Source organism: Camelus ferus, chromosome 7, assembly GCF_009834535.1.
Source record: "Camelus ferus isolate YT-003-E chromosome 7, BCGSAC_Cfer_1.0, whole genome shotgun sequence".
Lineage (NCBI taxonomy): Eukaryota > Metazoa > Chordata > Mammalia > Artiodactyla > Camelidae > Camelus > Camelus ferus.
Genome location: NC_045702.1, coordinates 8,179,294 through 8,202,215, shown reverse-complemented (window position 1 = coordinate 8,202,215; position 22,922 = coordinate 8,179,294). Strand labels below are relative to the sequence as shown.

General features: G+C 42.7%; 1 protein-coding gene and 1 long non-coding RNA gene across 2 annotated transcripts; one reads left to right on the top strand and one right to left on the bottom strand.

Annotated features, from left to right (window-relative positions):
* The first annotated feature begins 144 nt into the window (after positions 1-144).
* Positions 145-12,269, top strand: LOC116664797. Its single transcript, XR_004321245.1, has 4 exons — positions 145-537; positions 1,956-2,215; positions 11,772-11,879; positions 12,054-12,269. It is a non-coding gene; the product is annotated as an uncharacterized LOC116664797 (long non-coding RNA).
* On the bottom strand, positions 4,762-18,983 carry FAM71F1 (family with sequence similarity 71 member F1). Its single transcript, XM_032483288.1, has 7 exons — positions 18,722-18,983; positions 17,452-17,636; positions 16,018-16,270; positions 12,278-12,399; positions 9,338-9,393; positions 6,236-6,403; positions 4,762-5,496 (listed from the first exon to the last, which is right to left on the bottom strand). Exons 1-7 carry the CDS (start codon positions 18,968-18,970, stop codon positions 5,483-5,485), a joined length of 1,047 nt encoding a protein of 348 aa, XP_032339179.1. The 5' UTR covers positions 18,971-18,983; the 3' UTR covers positions 4,762-5,482.
* Between the last annotated feature and the right edge of the window lie 3,939 nt (positions 18,984-22,922).

The window sequence follows — 22,922 nt, the reverse complement described above, 5'->3', positions numbered from 1 at the left end:
CCGAACCAATCATCAACAAACCTATAGCGGACGCATAGCTTTCCCAGACAGCCATTGGTCCCACGGCCACGTAGTCGGGATTGGCTGGAAAGCGCCACGTCCCCGCGAGCGCGCCGTGTTGCGTGGACAGGATTCCCGCCCAACGCTTGTCCCCGGCCCTGTGGGGTTGGCGGGCCCCAGCCCCTTACTCCTGGTGGCTTGTGGGCGCGGCTGTCTGGCCGCCACGTCCCGGTTCCCAGTTCTTGACTCGGCCTCCATGGGGCTTCTTAGATTACCCTACCCACAAGTACCCGAGGCCGAATTAATCCGACTCTATCAGTCGCCAACTGTATTGAACAATCCCAGCGTCTCCTTTCCCTTCCGCGCTACAGCCCAGATCCTACCCGAGGCTCTTCACTCTCTGGCTCCGGCTTCATCTCCCACCACTCCCTCTCATGTATCTTGTGCTCTGGTCACAATCATCTCGGGTGTTTCCTAACAGTCCGCCTTTCCACATCTTTATAGTCTTTCGTTATCAAGCGACCTCCTCCACCAGGGGTGAGTGCGATTTCCAGATTCTCTGCCTTGTGAATGACAATAGAAGTCCCGGTTCACAGAAATCTCGGTTCAGAGGTTAGATTTAGAAGCCTTTCCTGACCCCTCTAGGCATAGTAATTCCTCCGTTATTTGCCTTCAAAGCATTTTGCATCGTCAGTACAATTCGCCAAATTTTGGTATAAACGCTGCGTATCCATTTGTCCTCCTCTAAGCTAAGGGTACAGCTGTGCGTTTATTCATCTTTGTACTTACAGCTCTGAGCTTACTGCCTAGTTCAAAGTAAATGCTTAATCATGTTAAGTGAACTGAATGGGTGGAACCCATTGCATGTCCCTGATTTAAGAGGAATATAGGAAATTACTAATTTATTCATTCATTTTCAAGTCATCAAATTAAAATTAAATTAAACGAGGGCTACTGTGTTTGCAACATAAGTGGATTATAAACCTACGGTATTCATAGCACATAAAACTTCAATATTTTAAAATCCAGTTGAGACAAAGTTGTATGCTCATGACAGAATAAAATACAAAGCAACTTAGTTTACTTTAAACATCAAGATGAGAGGTTGACAACCAATGCTTTGGGAATTTGGATAAGGTGTGGCTGTGACCCATGGTGGTAGCCAGAAAGGGTTTCCTAAGAAGGTATGACTCAGGCTGGACTAAGAAATTCCCAAATGCACTATTCAGCAAAAGATATAACAATAACAAGGGCAAGTGGGGGACAGAGTAGGAGGAAAATCCTTAGGCCAAGTAGAGGATGAGGGAGGTAAAAAAAGGGGAGGGGGTGGAGAAGAGGGTAGTGGGGGAGCCTGAGCTGAAGGCACTGGGAATTGTGGGTCTTCTGAAAGTTTGTAAGCTTGTGCCTACATGGGAAGTGGAATATGATTGAAAGTAGACCAAACTCTCTCATGGTGCTTATATTCTTGTTAGGTGGCCAATAAATAAGAGAAAAAAGCAAAATACATAGAATGAGGGTTGATGATAAGTAGTATGGAATAAAACAAGGTAGGGAAGGAGAAAAGGGAGTGGTAGGACTATCAGGAATAGTGTTGCAATCTTAAAAGAGGTGGCCAGGGAAGGCTCATGAATATGATGACATGTGAGTGAACATCTGGAGGTGGTGTGAACAATATCCGAGATAAAGGGAAGAGCAAGGGCAAAGGCCCTGAGCTAAAGCCTGCCTGGAGTGTTTGAACTGCAGCAGGAAGCCAGTGGGACTGGAGTGCAGTAATTGAGGGGAGTAGAGGACATGAGGTCAGGGAAATAGTAGCAGGGATGGGGGTAAAGGCGAGAGGGACACCATGAAGGTCCTTTGGCCCATTGTAAGGACTTTAGCTTCTACTATGAGTGAAATGGTGTGGAAGAGACAGGCTAACTAGTTACCAAACTCTTTCCTCTTCATCCTGTGAACAGAGCTAGACTACATTTCCCAGGCTTCCTTGCAGAGTGGCCATGTGACTGAGCTCTGGCTAAGGGAAGAGACGCAGAAATGATGTCCACTACTTCCAGTACTGGCCATGCAAACCTGCCATGTGCCGTTCTCCAAGCTCTTTCTCTTTCTGTGGCAACCCTAGAAGCTGTGTGGTGCAGATGGCAAGTCACAATATGGAAGGGGCCCAGGGTCCTGTTAAAGAGTCATTCACTGGAAAGGAACACCCTTTTTGGACTTTCTTGTGAGTAAGAAATGAACTTCTATTGGTTATTTTATGTCATTGATATTTGGGTCTTATCTTTTACAGAGGTAGAATTACCTTAATACATATGGGAAGATATTGGAAGTTTTTGAGCAGAGAAGGGACATGACCTAAGATTTTTAAAGGGCCACATTAGACTGAAGGGGCTAAGATTAGAAACAAGCCACCAACTTAGAGGATTTTTGCAACAATCCAATTGATGATGATGATGATGGCTTGGTCCAGGGCGGTAGCCATGGAATTAGTGAGAAGTGTAAGATTCTGCATATATTTTGAAAGTATTTTAAAAAGATTTCCTAATGGATTGGAACTGGGGTGGAGAGGAGTCGAGGGTGACTCCAAGGTTTTGAGCAGTAGAAAAATGGAGTTGCCATTTTCTAGGATAGAAAAGACCTTGCAGGGAACAAGTCTTGAGGGATAATATTGAGGGATTAGTTTGGGACATGTTGAGATGTCTGTTAGATATTCAAATGGAAAGGTTAATTAGGCAGTTGGAGTTCATAGTGTTCCAGTCTAGAGATATGAAATTGGGAGTAATTGGTATATGTGTAAACCATGGTAAAACCATGAGTTTTGATTAGAAGAGACCCAAGGACTGAGTCCTGGAAATTTTTAGTGTTTGGAGATGATGTGTACATGTGGTGTGTTGTTGATGAGAATGAATCAGCAAAGGAAACTGAGAAGAAAAGCCAGTGGAGGAGGAGAGTGTAATGTTCGAGAAGCCAGGTGAAGGAAGTGTTTCCAGGAGAAATCACATATGCCACATGCTGTTAACAGTGAGATGAAAACTGACTGGCCATTGGCTTTAGCAATGTGAGGATCAGGTTTGGTGGGATAGTGGGTGCAAAAACCTACTGGAGAGGTTCAAGAGAGAATGGGAAGCAAGATATTGGAAACCATTGGGGGTTTACTAGAAAAAGCATCAGAGTAGGGAGAGGGACCAAGAGAGGTTTTGTTTTGTTATTTTTTTAAGTGGAAGAAATAACTGTGTGTAGGAGAAATACCAGCTTGTTTGTTGCTCATGGGAAGGATCAGAAGAGATGATCAAATAGATGATGTAGGGAAGAGGAGGCAAAGTTGCTGGAGCAATGTCCTTGAGTAGATGAAACGGGATAAGATCATCTCCGTACAGAAGGGGAAGAGTTGGACTTTGCTGAGGGCGAGACAGTTCTTCCACAGTGGCCAGGAGAGAAACTAGATCTACCTGTCTGGCTCCAGATAAGTGATAAACATGTGGTGAGACCTTGGAGTTCCCTTTCCATTGCTACTACGTTCTCAGCGAAATGGGAATCAGGATCATCAGGAAGCACTGGGGGTTTAAGGAGGGAGGAAGTGTAAAATAGCCATTCAGCAAAGAGAACACATGAAGGGAACATAGTATGATCTCCAGGCAACATTAAAGACCCTCTTGAGGCTTGAGATTATGACTTTGAGGTGAGACTGGTTAGTATGTCATGTGGTTTTCTCCAGGCAAGTTTAGCAACATGGTGCAGCCTGGAGTTGGTGGAGAGTTGGATGTTGCCAGTGCACAGAATGAAGTGGAAGAGACACGAAGGTGCTGAGGGTGCGTGCAAGGGAGTGATAATACTCATGACAGATTGTGGAATCTAGGCTAGAGGGAATGGGAATGAGGATGTGAGGAGAGTGAGGGATAGTGAAAACCCAGAAGGAGCAAGAGATTGCAGGATTGGTGGAGTTGAAGGATTACTGAACTCAGAGAGAGATAGGAGGTGGTAGAGTTGGAGAGTAGGAACAATGGGGGTGGGGTGCAGCTATTAATGACAAACTCCAGGGTAAAATCAGGGGACTCTGTGGCTGAGGGTGGAAGACAGGATCGCTGGGCAGCAGTTCAAGGAACAGTCGCCAGGGTATGGGAAGGATCATCTATGTGGATATTGGAATCACCAGGAATTAGGACCTAACTCATCCTTGGCAACAGCAAGGTGATCCAGGAACTTACTTTTTAGCCCTCCAACCATTTCAGTCTGAAAACCACTTCAGTGGGAAAAAAAAGACCCTCCTAGGATATCTTAAATTAAAGCAAGACATCCAAGAAAGCTTTTCAACTGAAACGTTGGGCAGCTTTTCTGAAACACTCATAGTCTGGTTTTTGTTGAATGTGAATATTGTGCATGTTAAAGAGAGGCCAGTCCATGGGCGGTCTGGCAGGCCCTCCTTAGTGACTCAATTAATCTATAGTTTGTGAACCCCTGATTTTACCTGTACTTTGAGCCTTGAACCTCTGATTTACCTGTGCTTTGAGCCTGTGTCTTCTCTTTTTGGAATCTTCAATTTCAAAAGCACTAACAAGGTATGTCAACATTTCAAGGAGGTGTCATATGCCAAAGAAATTGAGCCAGTGTTTGTAGGTCTGGGATGACAGCAAACTTGGAAAGTTTTAACACAAAAAGAGAAACTCCCCTTCCACACACACCTTGTCTTACCACCTCCTGAAGGAAACTTTCTGCAGCCTCAAACCGAAACCTCCATTTGGAACAGCAAGGCTGGGCTAGCAAGTCCGAGTTAGGGAATGCACTAAGGAAGGGGTAGATGGTCTAAAGCTTGAATCAGAAAAGAGACTAACAAGAAAAGTTGGCAAAAAGGGAAATTTAAGGAGAGGACCTCGGCTAAAATTCATTTCTGGTCCCTCAGCCTTGTCCAGAGTAGTCTGAGCAGAGAAGAAAATACATATCTCTTTTGGTATATGGCCTTACTTTCAAGTTTTAAATTAGATAAATAGAAGCTTGGTGAGGCATTGCTCAGTGGTGTACTTGTCCTCTCTTCTGTTTCCTTCTGTTACCACTTTTCAGCATCTCCCCTCTTCTCTGACTCCCTCCTTCCACCTTCCTTTTCACCTCCAATTTGTTCTCTTCCACCTCTCCTCTGGTCCTGTTTCTGTTTCTTTCCTTCTTGCCTCCTCTTGGTCCTGGCCCTTCTGAAAGCACGTCTTCTTGTGGCCTCCCTGGAGGTGGAGTGGAGGTGCGCTGTGGTGATGTGTGGAGGTGAGGACATGAAGTTCGAAGTTCTGTGCTGGAATGATGCTGGAATGAAGTTTCTCATCCGGGAGCCATGCTCCCAAGTGGTTCTCCAAGGAAAGGCTCTGCTGTCAGGGTGAGATGATTCTAGTTTTTCCTTAGTTGCAGCTTTCTCTTCCCCTGCATCCAGCTAGAGTCCCTCAGAAAGCTGAATGCTGCAGAGTGGCGTTGGTCAGGGCTGCAGAGATTTCCCCCCATGTGAAAGGGTGGCTCAAATAAAACTTCCTGTTAGTGTTGGAGAGAAAAATATTCAATAAAATGGAACATCCCTTAAAAGCTCTTCCGTGGGCACCTAGATACTTCTGTCAATTTTTTTTACATTGTTAACCATTAAAAATAGGTAACTTGTAAGAGTTAGTGGTTTATTGATAATATTGTACTCTAGACAACATAAACCACTTCTACCTTCTTTAAGGATCTAGCTCCGGTCAGACAGAGGCACATAGGAAGTACTTGATGAATGACTGTTAAATGAGCACATGGATGGATGGATGAGGCTTGGAGCTGGAAAGATAAGGGCTGGGCCCCAGAGAAGGTTGACCCCTACCCCATCCCTCCTGGCCTAGCTCCTTCTCACTCTTTACAGCAAAAGGTTAGGCCTCCCTAAGAGCTCTGGAAAGGACAAGGAGCTCCCCACCTCTGCAGAGGCAGCTCCTCGTGCCTCCCACCCAGCAGGGAGAAGGCAGCTCTAGTGACAACAGCTAGTCACTCTGTCCCTTACAGGAATGCCCAAGGGGCCTCTGGTGGCTTCGAAGGTGCCACACCTAGGCTTTCACTCAGCCTAGTTGGAGGGAGAGAAGAACAGGGCAGGAAGAAAGAGGGTTGAGGTGGCTGTGGCTGGCCCCCCACTCCCACCCCGCAGCCTCCTGGAATCACGCCCAGGACTCTGGGACCTGAACCCAGGCCTGAGGTGGAATCCCAGGCCTGTCCCAGGAAGGCAGCTGGATTAATCCCATCACCGTACCTATAAGTGGGGCCAGCTGTGGCCCCGTAGAGGCTGCCAGAGTGCTGAGAAGTGAGAGGGGCTGCGGCCCAGAGGGGTTCTCTCTTTCCCACTCTCCACAGGTGAATGAATTCCTCCAACTGAGGTCGAGGGTGCAAGGAATGGAGTCTTCACTGGGACTGTTTTTCTCTAGGTCAGAAAAGGGAATGCATTTGTTTGTACTTTAATTGACAGTGCACTCTCACAGATTTCAGCCAGCCTTTGTGAGGTGCTTATTATGGGCCAGGCACTGTTCCAAACAATTACACACATTAATGCCCTTTTAATCCTCACAACAACCCCAAGAGGTCAGTGCTGCCATGGTCCCCATTCAATGCATGAGAAATCTGAGGCCCAGCAAGGTTAAGTCTCTTAACCATGGTCACATAATGAGCAGGCAGGGCCAGAATTCAAAGCCAGATAGCCAGGCAACAGAGCCCATGTTTTTACCACTACATCATGTGAACAAGGTAGTACCAGTAAAAGGAGGGTCTCCACCATGGCTTGGAGAGGTTAACCGAGTGAATTTTCCCAGGAGATTCAACTAGCTGCACTGGCAATGGCCTTGAATTCAGATGGCCTGAAGCCAGAAGTTGTTCTTGGACCATTTGACTTCAGCAGCTTGAAGGGTGGCTGGCTCACAGCCCAGCAGCTTTGGCATCACCTAGAGTTTGTGAGAAATGTAGTCTCAGGTCCACCCAGACCCACTGAACCAGAATCTGCATATTAACAGGATCCCCAGGGGATCATTTGCACATTGAAGTTTGGGCACCACTGCAACAGATCACACCACCCACTGACGGGGAATTGAAAGGTTCAACCACATAGGTAAGCTTGGGGATGCTGGCTTTTCCAAATGTAGCTCTCTCTCTCTTGCCATCCAAAAGTTCCAAGGGGTTGGGGTGTGACTGTCCTTCCAAACTGAAAGGGTACACTACCCAGGCCCAAAGAGAAAAGAGGGGTTCCTTTAGCTCCCCCTAAGGAAAGAGCAGGGTCCTGAGGCTATCCCAGGATGATTAATTGAAATCGGCCTACGGACATCTGGAAGTGATAGTTTCCATGACACAGATATCCACAGAGTCTGAAATTCTAGCTGTTCTCTCAAGCCCTAGAATATTTGAAATATTCTCTATTTCTACTTCTTCAATCCTAATCGCATGGGATATGTCTTGAGTGTAAGCGTGTTTGCATGTATGTGTAAAAACATTAATGAATCACGATTGTGTTAGCAGTCACATTACATGAGAAAGCATTTATAGACCTGGAGAAAATGTGGGCCAGTAATCAGCTCTACTCACCGTTTAGAACAGGGGCTCTGAACTGCCAGCCTCCAGGCTGACTTTGGTCTATAGATATGTTTTGTTTGCCCAATAAGTGTTGGCCTGTGCTGTACTTTAGGTTTTTGTCTGTTTGTTTATTTGTTTTAATGGAGGTACTGGGGATTGAACCCAGGACCTCGTGCATGCTAAGCATGCACTCTACCACTGAGCTATACCCCTCCCCCTGTACTTTAGTTTTTTATGAAACGGGGGGAAGTGTGTCACATAAAAATCCAGATTTTTGGTTTTCCTTGAAAAATCAGAGTATCTGTCAACACCAGGCCTGTGTTCTAGCATGGCAACAATTAACTGAAGCTTCAATTGAAGCGTTCACTTTCTCACTGCCACTGTCTTCACCACTCCATACTGTCTCAATGCTGAAACCAAGTGTCAGCCCAGCTGTTGTTTCACTTAATAACAGAGTTGAGAGAAAAGTCAACCATTCTTATGTCTATGATACCTAGACTCTTTACTCATTTATACTACCTGCAGATGTTTGAGTTGCAATCCCTGGTTTCGATAAAACTTGGTACAGCTCCCTTGGGGTCTACACATTCCTCTAAATCTCTAACTAGAACATGATATTCTGGCTGCCTCCTCCTCCAGTTTGGAGGAACAATTTATTAGTGGTGTGGTGCATGAATATTTATGGAGTTCCTATTGTGCTCCCAGCCCTGTGCCTGCCACTGTAGATAATTCAGGGGCATGAAAAAAATTAAGTTTGGTTGAAGAAATAAGACTGAACCCTATGAAACAATTACGGAATAATGTAAGAAAGGTTATGAGCAAGGAAAGATTCATCTGGGTAGGAAGGTGTTGAATGTACCTCAGAGGTTAGTAGGATTTAGCGAGGCATCAGCAGGAATGGGGCAGAGGTAGGTGAGTAAGGCATGGGGAAGGGTAGCTAGCTAAGGTTTGACCAGAGCAGAAGACTTGGGCTGGAGAAGAGGAGGAGAAAGTGATCAGACGAGATGGTAAGAGGGGGAAAGTTCATGCAGGGTCATACATGCCCAAATGAATAGATTTGGGGTACACTAGAACCTGGAAATAAATAGGGAATTGGCTGCTGTCTCCAGAGTGTGTCATGCTGTCTCACACAGACTCTGTGTCTCTTCTTAGAATCCCTGCTTCATCCACTTTGGCCAGCCCACTTGTACTCATCCTCTGTGACTCAGCTCAGACTCCAGGCCTTCCTGGACCACTTTCTGGGAGGAGTGAGGGAGCCCTGTCTTTGTGCTCCTGTGACACACCAGTCATGAGCTTTGAATGTTGCCTGGAAGGAGAGGTTCTGTAATTTTGGGATTTACCCATCTGACTCCACCAAATTATAAACCAATTGAAGGGGGTACTGTATTTTCACTGTGACTCCACAGCCTTCAACAGTGTTTGGCATTTACCAAGTGCTCCATACTTGTTTTTGAATGAATGATTGATTGAATGAATGAATGAATGAATGAACCAACTAGCAGAAGATCACTGCGGTGGTCCAGGCAAGAAGTGCTAAGGTGGACTAGGGTAGGATCTGTGGGAGTAGAAATGAAGTAAAGAATATAAGAAACATTTCAAAGAAAGAACTTGGTAGGATTTGGTGCCAAATTGACTATGGTGGCCAAAGATCCCAGAGGAACTCAAACTAAGTGCAGAAGGACAAAGGCGATCCTGACAGCACCAGGAGAGCTGGGATGGAAAGCTGGAGGGGATCCTATTCCTACATCTGCAGGGCAGAAAGGTCTCCGAGACAAGGGGGCCTTGTGCCCTCCCTTACCTGAGCTGTCCTTTTTGGTCTCTGTCTTTTTGCTGCTCCTGGAGCTCCAGCCATTTCTGGATCAAGGAAATGAAGGTCAAAAGGAAAAGAAGGGAGCATGAAACTCTCATTTCAAAACTTGTTTCTAGTTATATTTTTTTTCTGATGCAAAAAAAGCTTTAGAGGCAGATATAAATATGAAAAAGGCAAGCAGTGGCTATATTGGGTGGGTGTGACACATCTTAAAATACCAAAAGAAAAAAAAGTAGGGAAGGGGAGGTGGGGTGGGGTGGGGTTTGGGGAGCAGAACCCATGCTGCTGATTTTGCTGAGGTGGAGTGGGCGTGACTCCATCTGTTTGGTCCTGCGTCTCAGCCATTTATTTTATTTGCTGTCAGTTGCACATTGTTGCCAATGTGCAAAAATGGCTAAAGCTGCAACCAGAATAGAACCTGCCTAAATGAGAAGAAAAATCACCACTCAGGGCTTCCTTCTGGGAAGTTAAAAAGAAGAAACTAAATGTACAAAGCAATTATTGAGACAGGGAAGCAAAAATGAAATGTTCCCTGTTTTTCTCGCGTTCCTCTGATCCATTTTGTACATGGCAGCCCAGACTCGGTTACCATAGTTTCCTGGCTGGTCTCTCCACACCTACCCTCCCTCTCTTCAAATCACTGTCGCTGCAACAGCTAGCATGACCTTTTTAAAATGTAAATTGGATCACGTCACTTCCCTGTTAAAAATGCTGCTAAGGCTCCCATTACACGTGAAGTCTAAATCCATCCGCGTAGCTTCCCAGGTCCTGCCTGGCTTGGTCCTTGCCCACTTCCACTTGTGTCCTTCTACCACCACCCCCACTTCCCCACTGGCTTTTCTTCCCTTTCTCTAAACTCACCAAGCTTCTTTCTCAAGGCGAAGCCTCAGCATTATACTCATTTTTTTCCCTTACCCTCCAAGCTTTCTTCACCCTTAATCTGGCTAGCTTGTGTTTCTCCTTCAGGTATTTGACTCCTCTGACCTTCTGGAGATATTAAAAGCTGTCTGTGCCAGAGATTGCCTAGTATCCCTTCTTCCCTTCTCCCTCTGGGGCAGAGCATCTAACCTTGTGTTGGGCCCCTGGCTCTGCAGAATGGAGGATGCATTTCCCAGCCTCCCCTGCAGCCGGGTGCCGTCATGTGACTGCATTGCAACCAATGAGATATAAACAGAAGTCATCCTTCCCAGAGTAATAAAGAAAATCTATGATTTAACATTTTGATTTAGTCAAAAAGTTGCTTCAAAATATCTTGCTCTATCCAAGTCCAGGGCTCTCCAGCTGAGCAATGTGACATCTTACCCTGAAATTTCTTCATTACGGATCTCTCTATATGACATACAGAGTGATGATCCCAGCATAAATATTTTTCTTTTTTTTTCTTTTTCAGTTTTATTAGGTAAAATTGATACAATTTGACTGCACGTATACAATATATTGCATGTAAATACATATATACAATATACTGTACTTTTAAAAAACTTACATATATGTAAATTATTTCTATGAACAGTTTACAGCTTTAGCTTTTTAAAAAATTTATGTATTTATTTTACAGTATCATATTTTTTACATTGAAGTATAGTTGATGTACAATGTTATATATTACAGGTATACAGTATACAATTTTAAAGGTTATAGTCCATTTATATTATTATAAAATATTGGCTATATTCCCCATTTTGTACAATACATCCTTGTAGCTTATTTTATGCTTGATAATTTGTACCTCTTTATCTGCCTCAATCTTGCCCCTTCCCTCTCCCCAGACCCAATATAAATTCTGTAACAGCAGGCAACTCACAAGTCTTTTTCTTGTGTTAACACTTTTCTACTTCCAGTCCAAGTTAGAATTAATAATACAAATTTATATGCATTGAGAGTTTACTTATATCTGCCGAGGATAGGCCAAGCACTTGATGCATAAGAGTTTATTTAATCCTGACACTCTGGATGAGGTTGGCACTATGTAATTTCTATTTTACAGACCTGAACACTGAGGCCCAGTGAAGTTAAGCAATGTGCCAGGTGTGCCCAAGGGCTCATAGAGCAGTGGCTTGGGCTCAGGTCTGTGTGAGCTCTTACCCACTAGGAGAGATCGCGTCCTCTGAGCTCTCCTGGTTTTTAGTTTATTTCCAGCATTCACAAAGAAACCTTTCTTAACTTGTTGTCGTTCTGTGTCTGACTTGGTTGTCCCTGTTATCACAAAAATCTCCTTCTCTCTGACACCTCATTTTTCTCTTCTGGTGCATTTACTAATTTATTTCTGTTCTCCCTTTTTTGTGACACCACAAATCAAGTTCCCTAGGGCCCCCAGTTCCCACTTTATCTGCGGTGCCCCGGGGTCTAAGTGCTCTTGATTCTGGTCTCTCTCATACCAACCAGTCTTAAGATTCAACCTGAGGTCATCTGTACATTACAGGGACATTTCCGCAGGCATGGAGAAGACAGACCTGCACAAGCGAGCTTTCCAGAAAACATTTTTAAGAAAATGACCACAGAAGCTCCATGAAGTTCAATCAGAGGCCAGGTAAGTAGGTAAAGGAACCTCATGATAGACAATGTTTTAAACAACGTGTTGGTTGTTTCTCTGTAGGATGAGGAATTTGGTTAGAAGTTAGATTTTACTTTTCTACCAGTTACTAATTTATGATTAATATTGAAGAAGTTATGTTTCTTTCTTTCTTTTTTTTTTTTTAAATAGAATTCCTCCTCTGAGTCAAGCTCACAGTGCTGGTGGAGAAGGGGGATTACGCAGAGACTATGAAAAGGCTGCCCTGAGTCAAAGATACAGACTGGATACTGAAGGGCAGTATTTCATGACCCTCCCTGTGCCCATTAACTAAGTTACTCGGTTCTAGATCTCCCGGCACAGACCACCTGGGCCACAGGACCGGATGTCAGGCTGCATGGATTTAAGTCATGTACCTGAACTGGTTGTGCTGGTGCAAGTCGGCAAAGATCCGAGAGAGGGCCTCACTCTCCTCATTGGCCATCAGCTGCGTGAGGCTCTCACTGGGCTGGGAGGCTTGGAGTTTCTTCTGTACTAACTAGAGGGGAAAAAAAGCAAATGGTGGTTACGGCCTTAGGGTCTCTGCATTTTCCTAATATGATCTGGACCCCAAAATGTGAGAACTCTTAAGCTGTTCCACTGGACAGAGTCATGCCAGATGCTTAGAGAGGCAATTCTGAGGTCATATCTGTTTGTTTATACCCCTGTACTGTTATAAATGTCCTTTGTACACAAGGTCCTGGGTTCAATCCCCAGTACTGCCACTTAATAAATAAATAACCTGATTACCTACCGCCTGCAAACAAACAAACAAACAAACAAAAAAAAGCTTTGGTGGCCTAAGGATAATATCATCATTAAATACTTTAAACATAATTTAGAAGATAAGCTATTCTTATTAACATACCTTAAAATATTATCAAGTAGTCTATTAATATAAACTTTAATAAAGCTTGTGATACTTGGTTTTACATTAAAATGGAGGGGGAATTAAATATTTATTGTAGGAATTTAAAGTTTTACAAATTAATTTCTCTAAGAAATATCCTATAATGAGCTGCTTTTTATGCCAAGGTAAAACTGCTTATTTTCCTGTTGCCTGTGATGCCCCAAAGATGCTCCAATTGTGCACACTGTTCATACTCATTCAATATTTATTGAATATCAACTATGTGCCAGGTGCTGGGGAATCGCAGTGAAGAAGATTGATAAAAATCCCAAGCCTTCATCGAGTTTATCTTGTAGTTCAAGTCAAGCTTGTGTTCATCACACTCAACGCCTGGGTCAAAAGTCTCAGGTGGCTTCTCTAAATTCTATCAAATATTTAAAGAAGCAGTAAAATACCAATTCTTTACAAACTCAGAAATAGAGGAGGGAACAAGTACCAAATTACTCAATTAGGCTAGTATTACTCTGATACCAAAGCCAGGCTATCACAAGAAAACCACAGACTATGTCCTCTAATGAACATAGAAGCAAAACTCCTTAAGAAAATGCTAGCAAACCAAATCTAGTACCATAAAAAAAGGATTATATAAATGGAATTTATTGCAGGATCACAAGGTTGTTTTAATATCTAAAAATCAGTTAATGTGATATACTGTCTTAATAGAATAAAGGGCAAACTACATGATGATCTCAGTAGATGCAGAAAAAGTATTTGGCAAAATCTAATATGCACTCATGATAAAATATCTCAATAAACAAGGAATAGAAGGGGACTTCCTCAACCTGCTAAAAGGGCATCTACAAAAATCCCAAGGCAAGCATCATACTTAATGAAAGACTGAATGTTTTCCCCCTAATATCAGGAATGAGGCACTGATGTCTGCTTTTCCCACTTCTATTAAACATTGTTCTGAAGGTTCTAACTAATGCAACAAGGCAATAAACAAACAAGTGGATCCAAACTGGAAATGAAGTTAAACTGTCTTTATTTTCAGATGTCATGAATGTATGTATATATGTAGAAAATTCCAAGAAATCTACAAAAACTACAACTAATGAACATGATTAATAGACAAAAATCAGTTGTATTTGTATATATTTTCACTGAATAATGGAAACATTAAATTAAGAAAACACAATTCCACTCACAATAATATCAACAATCAAATACTTAGGAGTAAATTTAACAAAAGAAGTGCAGAACTTGTATACTAAAAGCTACAAAACATTGCCAAGGGAAATTAAAGAAGATTGAAATAAATGGAAAGACATTCCATATACATGTATTGGAAGACTCAATATTGTCAAGATGGCATTTTTCCCCAAATTGATGTGTAAATTCAACATGTCCTTATCAAAATTCCAGAAGGCTTTTTCTCATATAAATTGACAAGCTAAACCTATAATTTACAATCAAAGGATCTGGAATAGCCAAAACAATTTGAAAAAAAAAAAAACCCAAAAGCAACTGGAAGACTTACATCACCCAATTCCAAAACTTACTATAAAGCTACATTAATCAAGACATTGTGATATTGCCACAAGAATAGGCAAACAGATCAATGGAACAGATTTGAGAAGCCAGAAACCTTTACATTTATGGTGAATTGATTTTTGGCAAAGATGCCAGTACAGTTCAATGGTGAAAAGATAGCCTTTTCGACAAATGGTGCTGGGAGAACTGCATACTCAACATGCCAAAACAAAACAAAACAAAAAAGTACTTAGACCCTTACCTCACATCATACACAAATACTACCCCCAAAATGGATCAAAGACCTAAATGTATGAGCTAAGTCTGTAAAAATTCTAGAAGAAAATATAGGATAACATCTTTGTGACTTTGGGATGAACAAAGGGTTTTTAGATATAACACCAGAAGCCTGATCCGTAAAAGAAAAAATGGGTAAGTTGCACTTCATCAAAATTTAAAACTTTTGCTCCTCAAAAGATATCATTAAGAAAATGAAAAGACAATTCAGACTGGGACAAAATATTTGCAGATTATACATCTGATAAAGGACATGTACCTAGGATATACAAAGAACTTTTACAACTCAAAAAGAAAAAAATAATTTAAAAATGGACAAAAGATTTGAATAGACCTTTCACCAAAGAAGATACATAAATGGCTAATAAGCCCATGAAAAGTTGCTTGACATCATTAGCCATTCAGGAAATCCTAATTAAAAACACTATATATCCACTAGAATGACTTTAATAAAAAAGATAGACAATACCAGTGTTGGTGAGGATGTGGAGAAACTGAAACCCTTATGCATTACTGGTGGGAATGTAAAATGGTACAGTCACTTTGGAAAACAGTTGGCTAGCTTACACAGAAATTTACCACATGACCCAGCAATTTCATCCTTGGAATCTACCCAAGAGAAATGAAAACATACATCTATATAAAAACTTGTACACAAATGTTTGTAGCAGCATTATTCATAATAGCCCCAAACTGGAAATGATCCAAATGTCCATCAACTGATGAATAGATAAACAAAATGTGGTATATCTATACAATGGAATACTATTTTTTGGTTCATTTATTTTATTTTTAAATTTTTTTTTTAATTGAAGTATAGTCAGTTACAATGTGTCAATTTCTGGTGTATAGCATAATGTCCCAGTCATGCATACACATGTATATATTCATTTTCATGTTTTTTTATTAAAGGTTATTGTAAGATATTGAATATAGTTTACAATGGAATACTATTCAGCAATTAAAAGGAATGAATTATTGATAATCTGTTACTCTGCCATGGAGTTGGCCCCAGGCTTTGACTATGGATGAACTTGAAAAATATTATGCCAAATGAAGGAAGCCAGACACAAGAGACTATAATTATAGGATTCAGTGTAGATGAAACGTCTCAGAAATATGAATAGAGACTGAAAACAGACAAGTGATTGCCTGGGGCAGCAAGCAGGAACAGGGAATGACTGCAAATGGGCATGAAGGAAATTTTTAGGGTGATTGAAATGTTCTCTAATTGTGTTTTTGTGAAGGTTGCACAACTCTATACATTTACTGAAAGTGTTGAGCTGTACGCTTATAATGGGTAAATTTTAGTCAATAAAGTTGATTTTAAAAGGCCTAAGGCAAGGATCACCTTCACAGGGTGCTCCTGTACCAGCTCACCTGAGCTCTACAGCTCAGCTCTGGCCTTGGCTGGAGGTGGCAGTGGTGACCACTTACCTTAGAGTCTCCTGAGGGATTGCAGCCGTTCTTGGATACCAGGCAGTGAGTGACAAGAATCCTAGGGTCTTTGGTGGTGATGGACAGGCCCTGCTGCAGAATTTGAACCAGTCGTATCCAAAAGCAGAAGACAGTCTCAGGATGGTCAGGGTGGAGCCTTAAGTAGTAGATTTTCTCTGTGACTGTCCTCAACCTTAGGATGCGCTGAAGGCAGTCACAGACCTGGAGCTCCACAAACTTCAATGGGAGAATCCTGAAGGCACAAGGGAAGAAACACATTGACAACCCCAATGCTTCTGACCCAACCCTATCTTCATTAAAATGAGGAGTATCTCCACTGGGACTGAGGCTTTAGGGGATGGAAGAGAACATGCTTAGCATAGTGGTGCTCAAAGTTTGGGGGAAATTAGAGTCACCTGGGGAGCTTGTTTAAAATGCAAACACCTGAAGACACCCCCAAAGATTAAGACTCAAAAGATCTGGGGTGGAGCTCTGGAATCTGCATTTTAACCTCCATTCATCCTGCCAAGAATCTCATGCTGGCATTCCCTGGATCCTTCTTGAGAGAGACAGCCCGGGAGTAAGGTAGCTGGGATCATAGGGTTTTCCAGTTTCTGTCTTGATAGCACAAAGGCAGCTGGCCTCCTCTGCCTCAGAGTTGGGCCCACTGTCCGGCTTGTCCATTCATTGACCTTAATGGCTCAATTACTCTTCCAAAGGAACTAAAGTTCAAAGAGCTGGCTTTGGATTTAATAACTTGTCAGCTGGGACTGGCTGTACTTGCTGGAGGTATGCCTAGAACATAACGGAGAGGTTTATCACTGAAGCAACATAGAGCGATGAAGGGTTTATCTGGACTTCTGGGAATATCTAGAGATTCTTGAGATATCGTACAGCTATTACTTGAAGAGGCTCAAGCCTCTAAAAGGGCTATTTCATCCCAGAGCAACAGAATGTCACTATATGTTACAGTTTCAAGTGAGACTTAGTTCTTTCTATTCATTTTACCAGTAGGAAAACTGAGATGCAGCAAGTCAACTCATGACTCAAAAAATGTTTGAGTCTAGTTTGTTGCATACCAGGGACTAGAACCTGCATCTCCCAACCAATGCTTCATCTGCCAGGCCTCTTGGCTTCCTTGCCCCTTGGCCAAAAGTGGAGAGATCACCCCTAGAATTCAGAGCGGTGACTACAGCGAGAAAAAGGAAAGTGGGCCCCCACTCCTGTCCACGTTGTGCTCCCAACCCCTTTGCCCCACTTGTTCTTGATGCTCCTGGTGCACCCACTGTCTTGGGTTACTGTTGCCTAAAAAAATTAATGTCACCGCTGATGACTTCTCTGCTTTCTCCCACCTTGAGTTTAGTCACCAAGCAGCCTCTGCTTTGTGCTCACACGTCACTCTACTTGTCCTTCATTCCCATCCGTGTTGCTTACCTCTTCAGGATGATCTTTGGGGTCGTAGATGGTCTGTTCCATGTCTGGGTCTGCCCCTGCTGCCATTTGACACTGGCCATGAGGAGGATGTTGGGAAGAGGCAGGCAAGGCACGGAGGAGGTCACCCCAAGGGCCATGGTCTTGGAGGCTTTGTAGATGTCTATCCAGTTCCTGCCCTTTTTGACCTGCAAAGCAGCCCCCACCCGGGGAACAGTCTGAGCATTGGCAGAAGCTGCAGTATGTTTTGGGTGAGAGTTTCTTACTCGGCACTATTCACATTTTGGGCTGCATAATTCTGTTTGGGGGAGAGGCCTGTCCTGTTTGTTCATTGTAGGATGTTTAGTGGCATCCATGGCCTCTACCTAATAGATGCCTGTAGCAACCTCCACACCCCTCCCCCAAATTGTGACAACCCAGAATGTCTTCAGACAGTGCCAAATGCCCCCTGGTGGTGGGGGGCAGAATCATTGCTTGTTGAGAACCACAGTTTTAACCAATATTGGTTAAACAACTGTAATAGTATTTACACTACTTAGTATTGCAATTGCCCACAAGAACAATACCCCAGGAGTCACATGTGTCACACTTCTGTGAATCCTCCCCAGACTGTTTCCTGGCTTTTCTTTGAAAAACCTGCCCTTTTGCCTTTCTTTGAGTAGCCCTATTATCACCTGCACCATTTCTGCACTGTAAGGTCCTTTAACTCCCACATTCTGTTGATTTTGGGTTCCATCTGGCCTGAGGAGGGCCCAGGAAAAGAAATAAAAATGCACTGAGTGCCGTTGTACTAAGGCTTTTGCCTCCCATGTTTGCATGGAACACCCAGGTCAGGCCCTCCTCTTTAACAGTAGAGGAAACTGGGATTCAGGGTATACAGGTCAGTGGACTAGACTCTGAGCCCAGATCTCTCTGGGTACCCAGCTCCTATTCTTTTACCAATCAGTGTTTCTGATTCCAAACTCTCAAAGGGCACCTCATTTTACTGCCTCTTTGTTCGTCTGCTTTGGGCTGACAGCCTGGAGGAGGAAGTACATTGTGGGATTCAGATACCAAATCCTCCACTCAGAGCAGAGAACACTTGACCTCTCTCCCCAGAATGCCTTCAGGAGCAAACCTGTCTGGGGCTGTGCAAAGTCATGGTCAGATGGGGGTGGCCTTGCCTTCAGTGCCTCTCTTTGCCTCAGTTGTCACTCCTCTCCAGTTCCAGGGACAGACGTGGGAACAGATTTAGAAGAATCAAGGAGTGCCATTCTGAGCCGCCCAAGAGTACCTGGACAAAGTTGCTTTCAAACACCACTGATTCAGGAAATAGGTTGAATTCTGGAGAATGAACCATCTGGCAGAGCAGTCCCTCCTCCACACCCAGGCCCACTCCAGGATCTGGTTCCCCATCCACAGGAAAGAGGCCCCTGAATTCTTCCCAGACATTCAGGGAAGGGACGGTTGGATACGATCTGGTGACTTTTACTGTCTTCTTTGGTTTCCTCCAAGTCTTTCTCTGTGGAACTGATGACAACATTTCCGCACATGCTCAGGGGCCTGCTGCGCGTTTGTCCTGGGATCTCTCTCTTCCCTCCTTGGCCAAGGCCTGGGACCGCCAATCAGCTCACAATGATGAATGGATGACATCATGAAAAACCAGGGCAGGCCTGCAGGAAAGGGAAATGCAGAGGAGCCTCCCTTTTCCTCCAGAGTGCTTTCACAGCTTGTTTAATGCCCTGACATGCCCCAGCCCTTCTCAGGACCTGAGGACACAGTGCCCCCGGAACTTGCTGAGAAAGTGCTAAGCCAGGCAAAAGGCAAAGAAGGAAGGCTGTTGGGAAGCTCCTTCACTGCTAAGAGGAAAATACCCTCCCTGCCTTTCAACCCTCCCTTACTCTGAGTACAGCCTACCCGCAAAGACTTTACAGGGCTGTTGTCGATTTAAAACCTAGCCTTCCTGAGCTTTGCACCCTGTGGGTCCCATGGTCCTTGATTTGTCTGCCTTTGCTGGTTATGGGAGGAGCTGCAGGGCTGTAGATGCCTGCCCTGGGCTCTGCTATGGCAGGCTGATTCCTTCTGCAGGCTTGATTTCCCTGAGGAGATCAAATTGAAGGAACAGTAGATACAAGCAGTTTCTTACTCAGAGGCTGGCTTGGTGAGAGTGCCAGAGGAGAGACATAGAATCCTGATCTACGGGCAGCTCTGCTGGATCAAGAAGCCATGCCCCCTCCCAGGGAGCGGTGGTGCGCCTCATTCCTGAGCCAGGGGAACAAAGAGCCCAAATCTCGGGGCGGCTAGATAAGAGGCAAAGAACCAAGCAGGCTGACCACAATTCAAGTCTATTTCAGGGAGAAATCATATTCTAGTTTGGACAAAATTCTGGAATTTATTAGCCATCATGGTATATTAACCCTCAAGGTCAAATACAATCAATTTAGAAAAGCAGTTTGACAACCAGCATATGCAAAGAACAAGCATGGAAGTTTATTTTTGTATTTCATTATCAAGTCAGGGAGAAAGGTTGAAAGGTCATGATTCTATCAGCCGCCCCCCTTCTGGTCATTTCCATTACTCCCCTGCTCTATCAGCTCCCTTGTTCTGCACTCAGTTTTCTTTTGTTTACCATGTGGGGAAAATGTCCTCTATAGTCACATTCTAAGGATGTGGTCAGAGACCGAGTCCTGTGGCTTAACATTTCCCTGGAAACAGCACACAGTATAAAAGTGATGGCAATTAATACACTGATATGATGCTTTTCACAGCTAAAGCTTCCCTGCAAGAGTAAAGCTGATTGGTTTGGACACATGGTTTGGATATAATTGGCCATTGAGACATTCAAAAGTTTCCTTCAATTTGAAAGATGACTTTTTCTCTTTTCCATACAAGCCTGTTGAGCTCATTTCTGTGGTGTGTAGAGGATGGGTTTAGCACCAGTCTAGATGGCTAAATGTGAGGAGGCAAGCTTTTAGCTCTAAACGAAATGCTAAGCAATGATAAAATGGGGCTTTAAGATTCTACTCCTTCCTACCTGCCCCCATCAAAGCTCAAAAACTAGCACACTGAATCTTTTAAAAAAAAACGTTTAACAGATACTTAGTTGCCTATCCCAATATCCATTTTCCCTATTCCTTTAGTAATAGAATGTCTGGTTTTCAGTTGGGCACAAGTTGCTGGAAGAAGGATTACATTTCCTAGCCTCCCTTACAGCTAGGTAAGGCAATGTTAGGACAATGTTCAGGCAAAAAAAAAAAAAAAAAAAAAAGTAAGCTCAAGTGTTGGGTAAAATTTCTGTGAGGAATCATTGTGGGAAGGGGACATACTCTTTTTCACTCCTTATTTTTTTCCTTTTGGCTGGAATACAGAATAGATGGCTGGAGCTTGAGCAGCCCTTTTGGGCCAAGAAGTGGCATGTTAAGGATGGTAGCATAGCAAGATAAAAGGACTCCAGTTCCTTGATGATCATAAAATTATCATACTAGATCTGAAATCTGTACCTCCAGACTTCTTTTAAGTATGAGAGAAATAAGGGTTTTCTTTGCTTTTTGAGCCAGACTTAAAACTAGCTGACAGAACTATATAAAACTATTTACTCTTCTGGACTGATTTTATAGAAAATGATGGTACTGTTTACCATAATTCTAAGCAATGAAGAAAATAGGGTTAATTTACAATAAATTGGGATCTTAAGAATGAGGAACATGTAACTTCTGGAAAAAGTCGTATAAGTATGTATACCAAAAATATGAGAAACTCATTGATTTTGTTTTTCTGTGATACAGTGGTACTAATGCTGCCACAGTTGTTGACTTTTGCACATCTACTGATGGGCACATTGGTGAGAATGTCTTCGGCTATGTTATTGTCCTTCAGTTTAAGGCTAAAGTCACTTTGGCAGTGTTTGGTATCATTTCAGAGCTTCAGGATCTGGTTATCAGGTGGTATTGGGCCCAGGTTTTATGGGATTTAAAGCTTATACAATTCTGGAGATTCTTAAAAATAAAAAGGCTGGGAAGGGGGAGGGAGTAGAGTGTGTAGTAGAGTGTGTAGTATAGTGGTAGAGTGTGTGCTTAGCATGCATGAGATCCTGGGTTCAATCCTCAGTACCTCCACTAAAATAAACCCAATAATATAAATAAATAAATAAACCTAATTATCTCCTACCCTCCTCCAAAAAAAAATGGTAAAGGGATTTACCATATCAGACTAGAGCCCACTGTTAAATCCATGTCCTGCTAAACCTGGGTATTTGCTGTCATAACTGTTTATGATACTTTAAGGGATCACAACAACAATGAAAAAACCAAAAACAAAACAAAAACAAAAAGATTGGAGGGAGGAGTGAGTTGGGAGTTACTGTTTAATGGGTACAAAGTTTCAGTTTGGAAAGAGGACCAAGTCTTGGAGATGAGTGGTGGTGATGTTTGCGTAACGATGTGAATGTATGTAATGCCACTGATTTGTAAACATAAAAATGTTAAAATAGTAAATTTTACAGTATGTATCTTTTACCACAATAAAAACATGCCAGAACATAAAAAACAAAATTAAAAAATCTACAGAAGTACAATACAAAATTACTAGAGGTCCTCCCATGGCCTTGGAGGAAGGAAGGGCACATGTGATTAAGGGACCCTGAAGCTTAAGCTTTATTATCTTCACGGTAAATCTTTCCCATTTAAATATGTGTCACTATTTTTTTAAAAAAACCTGTATTATATATGCAGTACCTGTGCTTTGTAGAATATTAGGAATTACAGACAGGTTTAAAAACAGATAGCATATTCCTGCCTCCCAGAAAACATCACTGTAACAGGTACATGTGTGTGTACTAAAATGAGCTCGTACTCTAAAAGTTGTTTTACAGCCTTTTTATACTCTGTTTTATTTAGTCAACACTCTCTGCCTTTGTGGTTTGGTACTTTCATTTCATCTCATTTAATTTCCAGACCATATTAAAATTTCTCCAAATAACAACAATTATTCTTACAGCTGGTTTATCCAAATCAGCATCCAATCCGGGACCTCAGTGCCCTTTAAGTGTATTTTAATCTCATGCAGTCCCTTTTTTACGAGACTTACTAGTGGATGCAATTGAGTCAGTTATCCTACTGAATGTCCCACTTTCTGGATTTGTCTAGTTGTTGCCTTGTGTTTAGTTTGCTTCTCTAGCTACTATATTTCCTACAAAATAGAAGTCATATCTCAAGGGCAGATGGATTCACGAAGGAGTCACTATTTCTTAGGAAAGAGCTACCGTGGGATCTATGTAAGATACTACTCTCCGCTCCCAAAGAATGTCAGTAGAAAAATACATATAAAGAGTAAATATCAGAAGAAAAATGATTCCAGAAAATAGAAAACATTCTTTGAAAGAACCTTTTCTGCACTCTCAAGAAAATTGAATACAGTAGGTCACCTTATGAAACAAAAAATCAGAGGTACCAAAATTAGATGAAGACTTGAAAAGGTAAGGAAAGGCATAGAAGAAC